The sequence below is a fragment of the Geotrypetes seraphini genome, chromosome 4 (assembly GCF_902459505.1).
Source record: "Geotrypetes seraphini chromosome 4, aGeoSer1.1, whole genome shotgun sequence".
NCBI lineage: Eukaryota > Metazoa > Chordata > Amphibia > Gymnophiona > Dermophiidae > Geotrypetes > Geotrypetes seraphini.
The window spans coordinates 177,528,385-177,548,372 of NC_047087.1; the positions used below are offsets into that span (position 1 = coordinate 177,528,385).

At 41.8% G+C, this 19,988-nt stretch overlaps 1 protein-coding gene across 7 annotated transcripts in view; it reads right to left on the reverse strand.

The window, feature by feature from the left end:
* Positions 1 to 19,988, reverse strand: part of NDRG4 (NDRG family member 4) — a 336,309-nt gene that overhangs the window by 25,743 nt on the left and 290,578 nt on the right. For all 7 annotated transcript variants that reach the window (XM_033942604.1, XM_033942606.1, XM_033942605.1 and 4 more), the window contains one exon: positions 17,753 to 17,804. In XM_033942604.1, the coding sequence (XP_033798495.1) occupies positions 17,753 to 17,804 (52 nt within the window). The remainder of the gene's footprint in view (positions 1 to 17,752; positions 17,805 to 19,988) is intronic.

Here is a 19,988-nt window from a genome sequence, read left to right on the forward strand (position 1 = left end):
GATTAACCCATTTGTTTCAGGATATGTTTTACTTTTAGAATATACGTATTTTGATATTGAGTTCTTTGATGATTACAAAATGTAATATATTTTATTATATTAGTGGCACCTAGAGAATAACATGGGGACAAACTTTGTCCCCATCTCCGTTCCATTCTTGCGAGCTCTATTCCTGTCCCCATGCATGCTGTCCCTGTCCCCACAAACGCCTATATAGATATATAAATAAAGGAATTGAAGTCAAAGTGGAGATACCATAAATAAAGGAGTCAGAGTCAGAAGGTTTTGTGTACCGACTCTATAGCCCTGCTGACATCTATAAAGTATTAGTATATAATCTGGATATTATATATCACTAATGCCATTTATAGGCAACTTGTGGGTACAATTTTATAAACACCCATTTAAGCAGGCATAATGCTGTTCTATACTGGGGTTCTCAATCCAGTCTTTGGGACACACCGATATCCACAATGAATGCGTATAAGATAAATTTACATACCCTACCTCTATTGTATGCAAATTTATCACATCCATATTCATTGTGTGTATCTTGAAAACCTGGCTGAATAGGTGTGTCCTGAGGACTGGGTTAAGAACCACTGTTCTATACATAAAACAGTTTAAGGAGGGAATGCAGCAGAAGGCAAATGGTTAGAGAAGAGGTAGAATGGTTACAGAAGAACAAAAGAGAGAGAAAAGTGACAGCAAAGAATTCATGCAAACATATGGCACAACCACACTGGGAAATGACAATGCCTCAAGTAATGCTCTTTGCAAGACATGCAAAAAACATTGGGCTAGATTTACTAAAGATAGCAACTCAATAGCTGTTGGCTGATTCTCTGGCTGATTTTCAAACAGCGATTGATTCACTATCAATTTGCAAACCCACCGACTCAATCACTCAGTGAGCGATTGAGTCATGTGCAGAGCCCTGACAGTAGTGACAGGAGAAGCAGCCTCCTGTCATTGCTTTCAGGGCTTCTGCTGGGTTTATTTTTTTCATTTTTTTTTTTTAATGGCACAGATATTTTGCGTGTATTACACACGCAAAATATCTGCCCAATAAAAAAAAATGAAAAGCCCTCCCCAACAACCCCCGACAAAGCCCCCTCCCTCCCTAAACCCAAAAAATGGCAGGAGGGATGCCCACTCCCTCGTGCCACCAGATGCCCCCCCTGGACGCCGACAAACTATTAAATATGGCAGGAGGGATGCCCACTCCCTCCTGCCAGTGGAGGCCACCCTTCCTTGGCCTCCCTCCTCCCTCAGCCTCCTTCCTCTCTGCTACCTTTAGTCGGGAGCAGGAGGAGTCCCTCCTGCTCCTCCGTCATCTGCAATGCAGGACTTAGGCCCCTCCCCGGTGCATCATCCAATACAAAGGGAGGGGGCCTAAGGCTCTGATTGGCTCAGATGCCTCAAACCCCTCCCCTTGGGCGGAGTCTTAGGTGTCTAAGCCAATCAAGGACTCCTTTAGGCTCCCTCTGGGATACAAGGGGGAGGAGCTAAACAGGTTTAGAGACGTTCGCTGACTTTAGTGAATCTGGACCATTGAGCTTAGACAGCTAATTCTAGGACCTGTGCTCAGCTATGTATGAGCTAAATGAGAGTCTTTGACAGGAAGAAAATTTTCACAACCACTTTCACAGGTAAATTGGGCTGTCTCAAAATTCTCTCCCTATCACTACCTCTGTTGTAAGCAATTGCATCTATGAGTCATTGTGGATATCCCGAAACTAAGACAAGCACATGAAAACTAGAATTGCCTATCTCTAGCAATGCATGTTCTACTGAGGTTTTTTGGTGATAATCCCTTGAGCACAAGGTATTCACTTCAATGCATACAGTTGAGGTAGTATTAGCACTAGTAACCACTGTGGCTCGATATCTGATTACATGCCAACTTTTAAAGCATCTTTTTCTTTCTACATACATTATTTTTTGTTTTGCAAACATAACTTACTTTTTGTGAAAGAATAAGAACTTAGTTCATTGAACTTTAAAATAGCAATGCATTTAATCAAACATAGTTTTGCAACAAAGCAGCATTATATGTTTTAAGAAGCATCCTAAAAATACCTGTCACTATATCTAGGTTCCATAATCGTACATAATCCCTGGCACTATGTAAAGTATTAATCAACATTGGTACATAGGATGGGAAACTTTTCTGTAATCATATGGACTTTATTGTACATGAGGGATTCCAGTAAATTCCCAAAGAGATCTTCCCTCTTGCTAAATCACTATAGGCGCTGCCAGTTTTGATTCCGCCCCTCAAAATCAGGAAGTAACTTCAAAGGGGGGCGGGATTGAGACTGGCAGAGCCTTTAGCAATTTGGCAAGAGGGAAGGCCCCCAAGCTTCGTTATTGCCAGCTGATTTAGCGGAACTGGGACAGGACTGAAGGTAGGACTGTTCACAATCCGGATGCACCGCTGACTCCTCACTCCCCCCCTCTTCCCGGCGGCCAGCAAACAGCATGAATGACTGCTGCGGCCAGTTTCAGGAGAAGTCAGTTCCTAACTCATATGTCAGGTCTGCCCCTGGCCCGTGACTCCATTCCCCAAAGCCTGGTAGGCTTAAATTTGAATATTTTTTATAACTATGGTAGTAGACTCAAATATAAACCGAGACCCCCATTTTGGGGCCATTTTTTGGCCCACAAATCTCAGTTTATATTCAAGTATTTATAGTAAGATACGTTTTGGCAACTGGATTAAATACAACGTTTGCAAAGGAAGTCTCTGAGAATTATGTTTGAATTTGAGCTGCGTTGGCTAAACAGACTGGAGTTACTTAAGATTGGGGTTGTTTCTCTGAGCTCTTAGTCCATTAACCTACAGGGATGAAGAGGAAGGCAAAGGGATCTGTATTGAAAAAATGATATACTGGACTGAACCCTGTTGAACTCTTAAAGAACAATTTTGCTTGGTTTGTGTGAATGAAATTCTTTGATAAACCCAGTTTCCCTAGTGTTGCACTGTATGATGAGTTTAGCTTCATGGGGGTTCAGTTTAATTTTAATTTCTATTTATATTATGGTTTCTTATTCTATACTGGGTGAAGATCTGTGTTTTGCATGTTTGAAAGAGGCATGGTTTTCTGTTAGCATGACTGATCTATTTTAATCTGGTTTGTTCAGTTTTCCAATAAGTTTATTGATGTTTTAGAGGTCACTACAGTGGTTTTGGTACTGTCTTTTCCTAGGTAGGTGCTTGAGTGATTTGTGGAAGTTACTGTTATTATGTTATGTTGGAATTGCTCTGTAGGTCCTGAGTGACATTTGTAGTGTTTTTGTATTACTTAAGTTCACACTATACCTGGTATTGGATTTTAGATTTGGATTTAGATCATATCTTTCTCAGTAATGGGTCAAGACAAATTACATTCAAGTACAGTAGGTATTTTTCATGTCCCTGGAGGGCTTATAATTTTTAAGTTTTGTATCTGAGGCAATGGAGGGTTAAGTGACTTGTCCAAGACTCTTGGTAATCAGCAAACTAAAGGCTAGTGGGGCTGAAGCCTAGTGGCCCTTTGGCAACCTACCAAAAACATTGCTAAGCAAATTATTTTATGATTGTAGTGCAGTATGACACATTCTAAAGGTTATTCCCTTTCTTATGGTATCAGTTACTTGTTGATATAAGGACAGAAAGTTCACAAAAAAGTTCAAGACTTTGATAAAAACTATTTATTTTATGCTAGCATTTGGGCTAGAAAGGTAGAACTATTGTTGTACTTGGTATCTTCGGCTCCCCAATTCTGAGAGATTTTTTGAGAAGGTTTGTGAAGGTTTGACAGTTTTTTTGATATGTATGTGTGATCTGGAGTGTATTTGTCTTTCCTTTTATTATATTAGAAACATAATGGCAGATAAAGACCAAATGGCCCATCCAGTCTGCCCTTTCACACCATCCACTATCTCCTCTTCTCCCTAAGAGATTCCACATCCTGTCCATCTCCATCACCTACAGCGGGAGACTAATCCACATATTTACCACCCTTTCTGCAAATAAGTACAGTATTTTCTTACATTACTCCTTAGCCAATCACCTCTTAACTTCATCCTTTGCCCTCTCATTCTGGAGTCCTCCTGTACAATAATGCCATGGAGATACTTAAACGTTTCTATCATATCTCCTCTCTCCTGTTTTTCTTCCAGAGTATACATATTAAGTCTATCCTCATAGGGTTTATGACAAAGGCCACTAACCAATTTTGTAGCAGCCCTCTGGATCGACTCCATCATCTTTATCTTTTTGAAGGTGCAGTCTCCAAAATTGTCACACGGTATTCCAAATGGGGCCTCACCAGAGACTTATACAAAGGCATTATCACCTCCCTTTTCCTCTGGACATTCTTCTACTTATGCACCCAAGCATCTTCCTGGCTTTGACCATCACCTTTTCTACTTGTTTTGCCACCTTGAGATCATGCAACAAAATCACCCCCAAGTCCCGTTCTTCTTCTATGCACACAAGTTCCTCGCCACCTATACTATACCATTTTCCTAGATTTTTGCATGACCCTTGTATTTTGCATGTGCATGACCCCGCATTTTTTTTTGTATTAAATCTTAGTTGCCAATTGCCTGACCATTTTTCAAGCTTCGCCAGATCCCGCCTCATGTTATCCACACCCTCTAGGGTGTCTACCCTATAGCTTGATATCATCAGCAAAAAGACAAACTTTGCCAGACAGTCCTTCTACAATATCATTCACAAAGATGTTAAATTGAGCCGGCCCAAGGACTGATCTCTGCGGCATTCCACTAACATTCTTTACCTCTGAGCAAACTCCATTTACCACTACCCTTTGTCTCCTTCCACTTAACAAGCTTTTAATCCAGTTTGTCACTTTAAGGTTCATACAGCATGCATTCAGTTTATTTCTCAATCTCTTGTGCGGCACCATGTCGAAAGCTTTGCTAAAGTCCAAGAACACTACATCGAGCATCCTTCCCATATCCAACTGTTTGGTCACCCAAAGAAATCAATTAGATTCATCTGACAAGACCTGCCTCTTGTAAAACTATGCTGCCTCGAATCCTGCAGTCCATTCGATTCTAGAAATCTCACTATCCTCTGCTTAAGAAGCATTTCCATTAGTTTACTCACTACCAAGGTCAGACTAACTGGCCTGTAATTCCTAACCTCCTCCTTACTTCCGCTCTTGTACAGAAGGACCACATATGCCCTTCTCCAGTCCTCTGGGACCACAATGGACTCTAAGGAAGCACTGAAAAGATGAGACAACGGAGTCACCAGAACCTGAGTTCCTTTAGCACCCTGGGATATATCCCGTCAGGCCCCATTGCTTTGTCTATTTTTAATTTAGATAGCTCCTCACAGTCTTCTGAGAATTTTTCCAGATCTACAAAACTATCTACTAACCACTTGGGTGTTGTCTACAGACCTCCAACTCAATTGCAGCAAATTGACAAAGATCTGATTACAGATATACAAAAGTTGGGAAAGAAAGGAGAGGTGCTGTTGCCGGGTGCAGACTGGAAAGTTCTGTCTGCGGAATCGGAAAGAAGTAGAGAGATCATGGATGCCTTTCAAGGGGCTCTGCTCAGACAAATGGTGACAGAACCCACGAGGGAAAAAGCAATACTGAATCTGGTGCTCACAAATGGTGAAAGTGTCTATTGTCCAAGTGAGGGCCCACCTGGGAAGTAGTGATCATCATACAGTTTGGTTTGATATAACAGCCAAAGAGGAGGATAGCCACACAAAGCTCAAAGTCCTGGATTTCAAACGTGTGGACTTTAGTAGCATAGGAGAGTACCTGAAGAAAGAGCTGATTGGCTGGGAAGACATAATGGAAGTGGAAAAAAAATGGAAGTAGTCCAAGTTGAAAGGTGTAATAAATAGAGCTACTGACCTTTATGTGAAGAAAATAAATAAAAACATGAGAAAAAGGAAAACAATATGGTTCTCCAAACTAGTGGCAGAAAAAATAAGGCAAAAGAATTGGCGTTTGTGAAATATAAAAAAACTCAAGAAGAGGAGGAAAGGAATATCGGATAAAACTGAAAGAAATCAAGAGAGAGATACGTCTGGTGAAAGCGCAAGCAGAAAACAAATGGCTATAAATCTAAGAAAGGGAGACAAAATTTTTTTCAAGTATATTAGTGAAAGGAGGAAGACAATAAATGGAATTACAAGACTGAAAGAAGGTACGAACTGCTATGTGGAAAGTGATGAGGAAAAAAGCAAATGTGCTAAACAAATACTTCTGTTCAGTGTTCACAGAAGAAAAATATGGAGAAGGACTGCAAATGGTCAGCAAAGTTACACCTGAGAATGGAATGGATACTGCACAGTTCACAGAAAAAAAGTGTTTATGAACAACTTAAAAAAATGAAGGTGAACAAAGCTATGGGAACAGACAGGATCCATCCCAGGATATTGAGGGAGATCCGAGAGGTTCTGGCGGGTCCTCTTATAGATTTTTTCAATAAATCTTTAGAGACAGGAGAGTTCCACAGGACTGGAGAAGAACAGATGTGGTCCCTCTTCACAAAAGTGGTTGCAGAGATTAAGCGGGAAACTACAGCCTCACTTCAGTTATTGGAAAAATAATGGAAATGTTGCTGAAGGAAAGGATAGTGAAATTCCTAGAATCTTGTGGATTACAAGATCCGAGGCAATATGGATTTACTAAAGGTAAATCGTGCCAAACGAATCTGACTGAACTCATTGACTGGGTGACCAGAGAACTGGATCAAGGACGTGCGCTAGATGTAATTTACTTAGATTTCAGCAAAGCCTTTAACACAGTTCCTCATAGGATGCTCTTAAACAAACACCATGGGCTGAAGTTAGGGCCCAAAGTGGTGAACTGGATTAGAAACTGGTTGACGCAGAGACGCCAGAGGGTAGTAGTAAATGGAATTCACTCAGAGGAGGGTCAGGTGAGTAGTGGAGTGCCTCAAGGATTGGTGCTGGGACCGATTCTAATCTAACATAGTAACATAGTAGATGATGGCAGATAAAGACCCGAATGGTCCATCCAGTCTGCCCAACCTGATTCAATTTAAATTTTTTAATTTTTTCTTCTTAGCTATTTCTGGGCAAGAATCCAAAGCTTTACCCGGTACTGTACTTGGGTTCCAACTGCCGAAATCTCTGTTAAGACTTACTCCAGCCCATCTATACCCTCCCAGCCATTGAAGCCCTCCCCAGGCCATCCTCCACCAAACGGCCATATACAGACACAAACCGTTCAAGTCTGCCCAGTACTGGCCTTAGTTCAATATTTAATCTTATTTTTTGATTCTAGACTCTTTGTGTTCATCCCACGCTTCTTTGAACTCAGTCACAGTTTTACTCTCCACCACCTCTCTCGGGAGCGCATTCCAGGCATCCACCACCCTCTCCGTAAAGTAGAATTTCCTAACATTGCCCCTGAATCTACCACCCCTCAACCTCAAATTATGTCCTCTGGTTTTACCATTTTCCTTTCTCTGAAAAAGATTTTGTTCTACGTTAATACCCTTCAAGTATTTGAACGTCTGAATCATATCTCCCCTGTCTCTCCTTTCCTCTAGGGTATACATATTCAGGGCTTCCAGTCTCTCCTCATACGTCTTCTGGCGCAAGCCTCCTATCATTTTCGTTGCCCTCCTCTGGACCGCCTCAAGTCTTCTTACGTCCTTCGCCAGATACGGTCTCCAAAATTGAACACAATATTCCAAGTGGGGCCTTACCAATGACCTGTACAGGGGCATCAACACCTTCTTCCTTCTACTGACTATGCCTCTCTTTATACAGCCCAGCATCCTTCTGGCAGCAGCCACTGCCTTGTCACACTGTTTTTTCACCTTTAGATCTTCGGACACTATCACCCCAAGGTCCCTCTCCCCGTCCTTGCATATCAGCTTCTCTCCTCCCAGCATATACGATTCCTTCCTATTATTAATCCCCAAATGCATTACTCTGCATTTCTTTGCATTGAATTTTAGTTGCCAGACATTAGACCATTCCTCTAACTTTTGCAGATCCTCTTTCATCTTTTCCACTCCCTCTTCAGTGTCTACTCTGTTGCAAATCTTGGTATCATCTGCAAAAAGGCACACTTTTCCTTCTATCCCTTCAGCAATGTCACTCACAAACATATTGAACAGGATTGGCCCCATCACTGATCCCTGAGGGACTCCACTACTCACCTTTCCTTCCTTCGAACGACTTCCATTAACCACCACCCTTTGACATCTGTCCGACAGCCAGTTTCTGACCCAGTTCACCACTTTGGGTCCTAACTTCAGCCCTTCAAGTTTGTTCAACAGCCTCCTATGAGGAACTGTATCAAAGGCTTTGCTGAAATCCAAGTAAATTACATCTAGCATATGTCCTCGATCCAACTCTCTGGTCACCCAATCAAAAAATTCAATCAGGTTCGTTTGGCACGATTTACCTTTTGTAAAGCCATGTTGCCTCGGATCCTGTAATCCATTAGATTCAAGGAAGTACACAATCCTTTCTTTCAGCAAAACTTCCATTATTTTTCCAACAACTGAAGTGAGGCTCACCGGCCTGTAGTTTCCTGCTTCATCCCTGTGACCACTTTTATGAATAGGGACCACATCCGCTCTCCTCCAATCCCCAGGAATCACTCCCATCTCCAGAGATTTGTTGAACAAGTCTTTAATAGGACTCGCCAGAACCTCTCTGAGCTCCCTTAGTATCCTGGGATGGATCCCATCTGGTCCCATCGCTTTGTCCACCTTCAGTTTTTCAAGTTGCTCATAAACACCCTCCTCCGTGAACGGCGCAGAATCTACTCCATTTTCCCATGTAACTTTGCTAGACAATCTCGGTCCTTCTCCAGGATTTTCTTCTGTGAACACAGAACAGAAGTATTTGTTTAGCACATTCGCTTTCTCCACATCACTTTCCACATATTGGTTCCCAGCATCTTTTAGCCTAGCAATTCCTTTTTTCATCTTCCTCCTTTCACTAATATATCTGAAAAAATTTTTGTCTCCCTTTTTTACATTTTTAGCCATTTGTTCTTCCGCCTGTGCTTTCGCCAGACGTATCTCTCTCTTGGGCTTCTTTCAGTTTCACCCTGTAGTCCTTTCTGCTCTCCTCGTCTTGGTTTTTTTTTTATATTTCACGAACGCCAACTCTTTCGCCTTTATTTTCTCAGCCACTAGGTTGGAGAACCATATCGGCTTCCTTTTTCTCTTGTTTTTATTGATTTTCTTCACATAAAGGTCTGTAGCCATTTTTATCGCTCCTTTCAGCTTAGACCACTGTCTTTCCACTTCTCTTATGTCCGCCCATCCTAACAGCTCTTTCTTCAGGTACTCTCCCATAGCATTAAAGTCCGTACATTTGAAATCTAGGACTTTAAGTATCGTGTGGCCGCTCTCCACTTTAGCCGTTATATCAAACCAAACCGTTTGATGATCGCTACTACCCAGGTGAGCACCCACTCGAACATTAGAGATACTCTCTCCATTTGTGAGGACCAGATCCAATATCGCTTTTTCCCTTGTGGGTTCCGTCACCATTTGTCTGAGCAGAGCCTCTTGAAAGGCATCCACAATCTCCCTACTTCTTTCCGATTCCGCAGACGGAACATTCCAGTCCGCATCCGGCAGGTTGAAATCTCCCAACAGCAGAACCTCCTCTTTCCTTCCAAACTTTTGGATATCCACAATCAGATCCTTATCAATTTGCTGCAATTGAGTCGGAGGTCTGTAGACTACACCCACGTAGATAGAAGTTCCATCTTCTCTTTTCAGAGCAATCCATATCGCTTCTTCCTCTCCCCAGGTCCCTTGCATTTCGGTCGCTTGGATATTGATCTTTACATAGAGAGCTACTCCTCCACCTTTATGGCACATCTACTGTATTTCCATTTGCGTTGCTTTCTGCAGTCCTACTCCCGGTCTTTCATCCATGAACACAAAACAAAAATAATTGTTAAGCAGTTCACCTTTATCCTTATCGGTTTCTGCATATTTGTCTCCTTTACCCTTGAGCCTCACTATACCATTTTGACACTTCTTCCTATCACATACATATCTTTAAAAAATGGTTTTGTCCCCCAATTTTACCTTATTGGCTATCTTTTTTTCCATTTGCATCTTTGCTTTTCTGAGAGCTTTTCCTGCTTTTGTAGCTTTTCCACTTATTTTGTCTGTTTTCCTCTTTCTGCAACGTCTTCTAACTTGTGAAGGCAAACCTTTTCAGCTACTGCATTTGAGAACCAAGACAGCCTTCTTTTCCTTTTACCTTTATGCACTTTCTTAACATAAAGGTTTATTGCCTTCAGAATAGCTCCTTTCAGTTTCACCCACTGCTTCTCAACTTCATTCAGCTGTTCCCATCCAACTCCTCCTTGAGGTATTCCCCCCATCTTGACAAAGTTAGTTCCTTTGAAGTTTAGAACCTTCAAATTTGAGTAAGTCCTCTCATTCCTCATTTTAATATTGAACCTCACCATTCTGTGATCACTAGATGCCAAATGACCGCCCATTGTAACTTCCAGAAACATTTTCCCTGTTTGTAAGCACCAACTCCAGAAAAGATCTATCCCACGTGGGTTCCATTACTAATTGACAGAACAATTCTTTCTGTGGTGAATCCAAAATCTCTCTACTTCTAGACAGCCCTGCAGTAAGGACAGTCCAATCAATGCCAGGCATTTTAAAATCACATATCAGTAGTACTTCACCTTCCCTAGCTATCTTGTGAACATCTTTAATTAAATTCTTATCCATTTCTTCTGATTGTGAAGGAGGCCTCTATATTACACCAATGTAAATACATTTTCCATTCCCTCTTTCCAGATTAACCCTCAGTGCTGCTTCTGTACCACCTATATTTTGACATTCTGTCGCTTTAGTATTATTAACATATAATGCCACTCCTCCGCCCATTTTACCTACCCTATCTCTCCTGAATAGATTATAGCCAGGTATAACTACATCCCACGGTTCTCTGTGAACCACGTCTCTGTGACTGCCACTAAATCAGCTTCTACTATTAGAGCTTCTAGATCTGGAATTTTGTTATCCATACTATGTGCATTAGTATACACTTTCCAGCTATCACCCTTTTGTTTCAATAACCGTATTTGTCATCTTATGTTCCTGAGAATTATTAATTACCTCGGGGCATTATACACCCATACCTACTAATTTAGCTTAAAGCCCTCTTCAGTACATTAGCCAATCTGTAACTGAAGACACTTCGTTCCTTCTTGGATAGATGGACACAATCTCTGCTGAGCAGGTCTAGGAAAATCATTCCATGGTCTAAGAATCCAAAACATTCATATCTGCACCATCCACGCAACCAAGCGTTCAGCTCCATGATGCAAGTTTCTCTTATTTGTCCTTTTTGTCTCTTATTTGCACCTAATTACTTCACTTTTGTCCCAGGGCTATGAAGCCACTTTTGATATATTCAGTGGGATGCCAAGCAGTATCATTTGTGCCAACATGGATAAACAGAATAAGATAACTGTCTTTATGTTTGAGTCTTAGCAAACATTCCATTATATCTTGAATCTTTACATCAGGCAGACTGCACACCCCTCTTAACATCATGTCCTGTCAGCAGATGGGCGCCTCCGTACTTCTCAGAAGGGAATAACCAACCACCACTACCTTTCACCTTTTATTGGCTACTGCTCCATCAGCTTTGAGATTTTTGAGCTAATTTTTTTTGCTATTCTTGAGATATTATTATATCTTCTACTTCTAGGGCTGCAAATCGGTTCTTCTGTTCAACAGAAGATGGAGTAATGAGGTTCACTTTGCAGGGTCTGGTGATTTGTATCCAGCTATCCTCTTTTAGAACAATGTCTCAAACCCCTTTGCTGGAGATCCCCGATTCATTAAAGTGCATATCTGAGATGGACTTTTCACAGATGTCCCTTAGTCTTCCCACCTCATCTTAGTTTTTGTACTTTTTCATGAGGGATTCAACTTGCATACAACTTGTACATGAAACCAGACCCTCACCATGTATCAAGCAATCAGTCTGCACTGATGCAGAAGCTGTAACAGGAGCAGCACTAGCTTTGGAGGTACGATGTCTTTTTAGCCATTAGTGTATCTGGAAGAGCTTTTTCAACCTGTGGGTAGAAAGAGCAGTACCTATCAAGGTTGCAACCCTGGATTTCTTTTTACTCGTTCAGTAAATAAGGAGCAGGTAGTTACTCTTTGTGAAAGTAGTTAGAGTGCTGGGAGAAATCAGTGAAGACAAGTCTATAGATTGTAAACTGTTTTATTTTGCTGTGTGTAGTATCTGTTATGACAAAATGTTTATTTTTTTGCAGACCCAATCCTTCACATTCCCTGATGCAGCCATTAAGCGAAACACTGGCCATTGTCGGTCAGGTTTGGAGTTCTGTTGCTGCCACACACGCTAATGGTTTACATAATCTATAACATTGAATGTAATATTGAATTTGGAGGGGTTTATGCCTGTGAAGTTAATTACCCTCTCTAGTTAGAGGAAGGGTTCCTCCCTGATGGGGTTCTGAGGCTTTTCCTTCATTTAACTTTGTTTAATTCAGTTCAAGAGTTTGATCTGCTTGCACTGATCAATTGTTTACAGCTATTTTTGGAATTTGATATATGATACACTAGCTGAGGGTATGGCTTTTCTCTGGGAACCCCACTATTTATCCTTCCCCACTGAGAACATTGACCATTTAAACCTACTCTCTGTTTTCTGTCTTTCAACCAGTTCTTAATCCATAATAGGATTACCTCCTATCCCATGAATTTCTAATTTCCTCAGATGTCTTTCATGGGGTACTTTGTCAAATGCCTTTTGAAAATCCAAATACACAATATCAACCAGTTCACCTGTATTCACATGCCATTTGGTCTTCCTTCCTCCTTTTTTAATACATGGAACTTATCTAGTCTGGACTTCCAGGATGGTATTTTTAAATAGCATCCACACCTGATGTATAAGAACAAAAGAACATAAGAATTGCTGCTGCTGGGTCAGACCAGTCGCCAACATGCCCAGCAGTCCACTCACGCGGCGGCCCTCTGGACAAAGACCAGTGCCCTAACTGAGACTAGCCCTACCAGCGAACGTTCTTGTTCAGCAGGAACTTGTCTAATTTTGTCTTGAATCCCTAGAGGGTGTTTTCCCCTATGACAGATTCCGGAAGAGCATTCCAGTTTTCTACCACTCTCTGGGTGAAAAAGAACTTCCTTACATTTGTACAGAATCTATCCCCTTTCAACTTTAGAGTGCCCTCTCGTTCTCCCTACCTTGGAGAGGGTGAACAATCTGTCCTTATCTACTAAGTCTATCCCCTTCAGTACCTAGAATGTTTCGATTGTGTCCCCTCTCAATTTCCTCCGTTTGAGGGAGAAGAGGTCCATTTTCTCTAATCTTTCACTGTACGGCAGCGACCTTTGCAGCTGCACCTTTAAGTTTCTTTTTTACCATTCTCCTCATGTTATCATAGTCTCCTTTTTTAAAGTTAAGTACTGTTGTATTGGATTTCCTGTGTAAACTTATTCCAGGGATTATATCAAATCTGATCAGTGACGCAGCAGAGGGACCTACTGGCAGGAAAAAGCCGTGAAGCAGCCTGTTTAGTGTGCTGCGGCTGCCAATACTGCAGGAGGGAGGTTTGTTGCTCAGTCATCTCGCTGGGAGGGTCAGCAGGATTCGCATGGGAGGGAGAGATAGGAGGGTCAGTGGGGGTTCAGCTGGGAGGGGGGAGAAGCGGTCTGCCTTGGGCTCTCCAAGGCCTGGCACCATTACCTTCTTCAGGCAGCAGCAGCGTTTACAATTCGCTGCTGTTGCCGGCTTTAGGCCTTCCTCTCTGCCGGGTCCTGCCTACTTCCTGTTTTCATGAAGACAGGACCCGACAGAGAGGAAGGCCTAAAGCCGGCAACAGCAGTGAATTGTAAACACTGCTGCTTCCCGATGAAGTTCAGGACACCAGGCCTTGGGTGACAGAAGGAGGAAAGGGAGCAGACGGGGAGAGAATTGGGGAGAGTGTTGCTGTACCCAACTAAAGGGAGAACAAAGATGAGGGAAGGAATGAAAGGGATGCCAGGGCTTGGAGGGAAGAAGAGATGCCAGGGCATGGAGGGAAGGAGGAAGGTATGCCAGACCAAGGGAAAAGAATGGAGAAGATGTCAGAGCATGGAGGGGGAGGGATAGATGGAAAGGAAAAGGAAAAGATGGAATAGGGATAGATGGAAGAGGGATAGATGGAAAAGGAAAGGAGAGAGATACCAGGGAATCAGGGAAGGGATGATACCAGACCGTGGGGTGGGAAGGAAAGAAAGAAAGGAGAAGAGAGAGCTACCAGAACATAGGGGAGGGGGTGGTGACAGAGAGAGAAAAATGGAGAGGTGACAGAGCTGAAATCAATCATGTACAAAGGAGAGAAGGAGCACAGGATAGATAATTTATGGAAGGAGCATAGAAAAAGGGAAGATGCCATATGGAAGAGAGAGAGAGGGCGGACACTGGATGGAAAGAGCAGAGAGGGCAGTGAATGGAAGGGGCGAGACAGAGAGTGAACAGTAGAAGTGAGGAGTAGAGAGAGGGAAACAGACACTGAATGGAAGTGTGGGGGAGAGGAGGGACAGCCGCTGAATGGAAGTGTGAGGGACAGGGAGAGCAGACGCTGGAAGGAAGTGGGAAGGAGAAACAAAAATGGGCACAAGCAGGATTGAGGGAAGAAGATAGAGTTAGTTACTTGAAGGGGTGAGGGAAAGAGGTGGCAAGCTATAGGTAGACACAGTGAAAGAGGGAAATTGAGGACTGAATAGTAAAAAGGAATTTAGACAGAGGCAGAAAATAAATTGAGAAGGAAGACCAGGGAAGAACAGGAGAAAGGGAGCGGAGAGAGAGATGCCAGAGCAGGGGGGAAGGAGAGGAGGCGGATACCAGACCTGGAAGGAGGAAAAGAGGAAGAAGACAGATAATAGATCTGAGGGGAAAAAAGGAGGAGAGAGATATGCTAAAATCTGCTGGGAGGGAAGGAGGGAGGAAGGAAAGAAGGAGAGAAAGAGGCAGAGAAAGGGGGAGGGGGTTGTAAGCACATTAGAAAGACTACAGAGAAAAAGGCTTGGACGAAAGGGGAAAGACAGGAGGCAGATGCAGGACTATGGGAGGTTCAGACAGAGGGGGAGAGAGAGGGAGACCTGGAACAAAGGTAGCAAGGAGAACTGACACTGGATCTGGGGAGGGTAACAAAGGGAAAAGAGAGAGAGACCTGGACCTAAAGGGGATGGGGCTGGATTGAGAAAGAAATGTTGGATGCAAAAGAAAGAAAGAAAGAGAGATTGGATGCACAGTCAGAAGGAAACACAACCAGAGACTCATGAAATCACCAGACAATAAAGGTAGGAAAAATGATTTTATTATCAATTTAGTGATCAAAATGTGTATGTTTTGAGAATTTATATCTGCTGTCTATATTTTGCACTATATTTGTCTATTTTTCTATAGTTACTGAGGTGACATTGCATATTTTAAAGTAATCTGTCTTGACATCTTTGAAAAAAACCCTGAAACTCGTAAATGATAATTAACATTTTCTCTGCGTATAGTGTGCTTTGTGGGGTTTTAAAAATATTTTATGTTTACCATTATGAATTAATAAGATATTGTGTGTACATGAAAATGAATGGAAGAAATTGGGGATGGGGCTAGAGCGGGGCTGGGGCTGGGACTGAATATTAATAGATGTCCCATTTTGATGAAAAAAAAAAAATGGTCACATTAGCCATGCCCCATATGCCCCACATTAGCCTCTTACCCATATGCAAAATATAAATTGGTGGGCTTCCCAAAGCCCTACCAGCTGCAGATATCTTCATCTAGGAAGGAAGGGGGGATTTGTTCAGAGATGTTTGGAGGTTGCATAGAAGAAAAACTGTACACTGGCTCTGGTATGGTAATCTTTGTTGTTTTGAATTTTAAAATAAAAGAAATAAAGTGGAAAAAAGAAGTAAATAAGAAAATGGGTAAATGCATGGGGGCAGGGCATGGTGGGGTGGGGAAGGGGGGCCCAGTGTACTTGTGTGCCTAGGGGCCCTCGATGAATTAATCCTGCCCTGGCCCCAGCACCATTACCTCCCTCACCAATTCATGTGCTCCACTAAGAACTAGATCTAGAATTGCTTCACCTCTTGTCAATTCCAGAACCAGCTGTTCCATAAAGTAGTCCTTGATTTCATCAAGGAATTTTATCTCCCTAACATGCCCTGATGAAAACATTTACCCAGTCAATACTGGGGTAGTTGAAATCACCTATTCACAAACCACTTTATCCTCTTCTGTTGAGGTGGAGGAAATACTAAACGCAGACTGCGATGGAGAAAAAAAGACCTCATATTATATCAAAGTGCTTATCAGAACAGCGAAAGCTGAAAGCGAGTAAGCCCTTTAATCATCATTGGTCATAAAAAAAAACTCCACCAGCTTCTGTAATAATTATCTTCCTCCTCCAACAACAGGAAAGACACGTTCAAAGAAAAAGATGTGGGAGGGGCTAGGGATTAAACAGGAGATTTGTGGACAGTGGTGGCTGTGAAAACAATCTCCAAGGCTATTATTATAAATTAGGATAACTTACAGTACTGCTTGCAGTAGAACAGGGGTGTCAAAGTCCCTCCTTGAGGGCCGCAATCCAGTTGGGTTTTCAGGATTTCCCCAATGAATATACATGAGATCTATTTGCATGCACTGCTTTCGTTGTATGCTAATAGATCTCATGTATATTCATTAAGGGAATCCTGAAAATCCGAATAGATTGCGGCCCTCGTGGAGGGACTTTGACATCCCTGCAGTAGAGCCTGCCTCCCTGACCAAGTACTTGAAAATGTGGGGGAGGGGAGCAGAGGCTAGCACAATTTACTTAACAGAAAATAGTTATCTGAAGGGCAACTGATAAATCTTTAAATTTCCACCAAGGCTGGTACTAAATATAGATTTAACAGAGTTAACCTAGCATCTGGATAAGCCAACAAAAACAGAAGCTAGAATAGCCTCGCACAACAGAAGTGCAATTAAAAAAAAAAAAGTCGGAGATATCAGCAAGAAAGTAAGGATTACACAGCCAGAAAATGAGAGAATGCAAACGATGTTAGCCTGCGGGGACTCCCTGAATTTAAGCTAAGCAATCAGCATCTTAGCCCACATTTTCTTGTTTTATTATTATTGTAAACCACTTTTTCAAATATTCTCCGTTTAGCAGTATAACAAACTTTAGATAAACCATAAACTGTGAAATGTGATATTTTTGTCATGTTAGCATGCACCCAGTCACAGCACATTACTGCTGTAAGAAACAAAGTTCAACATACTGCCAGATGAGATCTTTAATCTAATAAATACTGTATAGAAGTACCTCCCTTACAGTACAATGCAAAGGCTGTCCTTCCCCAACATCCATCCATCTAGAAAAGCCTGGCGAAGTGAGGAATTCATTTAATCACATATATGTACATGGGGTATGAGCAATCACACACACATTCATAACTTGCACAGTATGCAATCCCCGCTATGCTTATATATATTTTATTGTAACCCGTTCTGGGCTCCTAGGGAGAATGGGCTATAAAAATGAACAAATAAATAAATAAAGGTACATGTTAGAAGAAGAGACATGACATGAAGAACTGCACACGTATCTGCATTACCACCAGCACACACATATCTGTACTAAGCATGCATTTGTGTTGGTTATGCTGTCTTCTTCTCACATTTTTCAGCAGGTGTTCTACTTACTGTAGCCCATGCCTTGCAGGAAATATTTAAAAGCTTCTGTCAGCTTTCCAGGCTGTCACAGAGACAAAACAGAAAAAAGGAGAGCAGATGTATGCTGCAAGATCAATCACTTTTCACATCCTTCTACTCTAGATACAAACTTATGTGAAGCGTCTTCCTTCTCCCAAAAACTGTTTCTCTTTTTTTTTTTTTTTTTTACCCATGAGGCTTCTCCTCTCCTTTTCTTTATCACATTTATACATTCTGAGTCCAATATTCAAAAAAAGGTGAGCCCCAAAATTGAGGATTCTAACTTAGGTAACTAAATTTGTCCCCTCTTCTCATTCACACTAGGACCTAAAGAGCTCATAACAAAAAATTAAGACGTCCAAAAACCGTCATAAGTTGTCACTTGGACATCCTGATCGCCAGGCATTCTATTTGCTGTGCATACAAAGATCTAGGGGGGCATGTTGGGAGGTCTGTTATGGGTGGGTTTTGGGTATGCTTAGACTTGGACATCCTGCACCTATAATCTAACCGTTCCCAAGAAATCCTGGATGGAACTTAAACATTCTGAGCTAGATCTGTTTTCAAAGCGTCTCAAGTGCCAAAAAGGTACCCAAACTGACTAGATGACTACTGGAGGGACCCCCCCCCCCCACACACACACTCTCTCTCAGTGATCACTAATCCCCTCCCACCCCTGAAAATATGAATGAAACAGTACATACCTGTCTCTAGAACAGCAGCATCTGGTATGTGAAAGGTAGTAGAGCATCACACAGGTGTTTTAAGTAGTTTGGTGGATGGGTTAATGAGCCATAGAGTGGAAGACTCAGGCCCATAAGCCCCTCTAACCATTACATTTATGGTGGAAAGTGTGAGCCCACCAAAATCCCCCCCAAATCCTATTATACTGCCATCTAGGTGCCACTTGCAGCCATAAGGTCTACCGGGGTGGTAGACAGGTGGAGTTAGTAGGTTTGGGGGGAGTTTTGGAGGGCTCACCATAAATTATAAAGGGGGTTATGGTGAGATGTGGCACCCTTTATGTGAAGTTCACAGTAGTACCCTCTAAGGTGCCCCATTGCTTTATTGGCATGTCTGTGTGGCCAGTCCATTACAATGCTGGAGTCTCCCACATCCAAATGATCTAGATTTGGGTGTTTTCAAATTGGATGTTTCTGAGGTCGAAAATGGAGAATAAACTTAGGTGTCCTAAGGTTGGATATCCTGGGGCCAAGACATCCAAGTAGATGATTTTTGAAGAAAAATTTTGGACATCCAGCAGTTTTGAAAAGGGACGTTTCTCCATCCCCGACTTTGGACGACTTGTGGGAAAACATCCAAGTCAAGACTTGGACGTCCTTTTAAAAAATGGCCTCAATGCTTTCTGTTGAAAATTCATCTAAATTTAGATCTGCCCTTCATTTGCTAGATTTGGCAGTCTAATTTAGTGTAAGAACTTGGTGTTGAAAATTAGTGCTAAGGTCCTAACCTTTTTCTCACCCTAAATTTGCTCCTGATCCTGCCCATTTTTAGGCTCCTAAATGTAGGTGTTCAGTGATTATTTTGAGCATAAATTCAGAACTCTGCTCAGCTCATAAATTTTCTAAGAGATCCATTTAGGAGCTTAAAACCTAAAATTAGGAGCACAAACTCTTTGAATATCAGCCTCTCTCTAAATAGTACAAAATAGCAAAAATGTTGCACAGCTTTCTTAACTTTTACTTCATGTGGAAGGGTGATGTTAAAAGGGATTGAGGATTTCTTTTTTTTTTTTCAGTTCAAAAACTTTAATGAATTTTATGATAATACAAATAGCCAAACAGCACAATGTGAATATGCTTCAAGAAGCATAGAAACACTGAGAAAAAGAAAACAACACTCGTCTGGTATATCAAATCACATAATAAAGAAAAGGATGTGCTCATAAGAGGCGGAAGGGGAAGTGCAATACAGCAAGTTGAAGGATGTGATGTAAGGGAAGGGAATAGCAAGAAGAAAGGCAAGTATACCATGTTCAGATAGGAACAATGTATAACATAGGAAAATCAGCATAATATAAAACCTTGAAGGCAAATAGGACAATTAATCAAACAATCAGGAAGTCAATTAGTCAAGGGTCCAATTCACAAAAGTCCAGCAGCAAGGACCATGTTTTAGTATATGAGGATAACGAATTATTACTTTCAGCAATATGTCGTTCATATTTAACAAATAAACATAGAATTCCACCATTGGTTAAATTCAA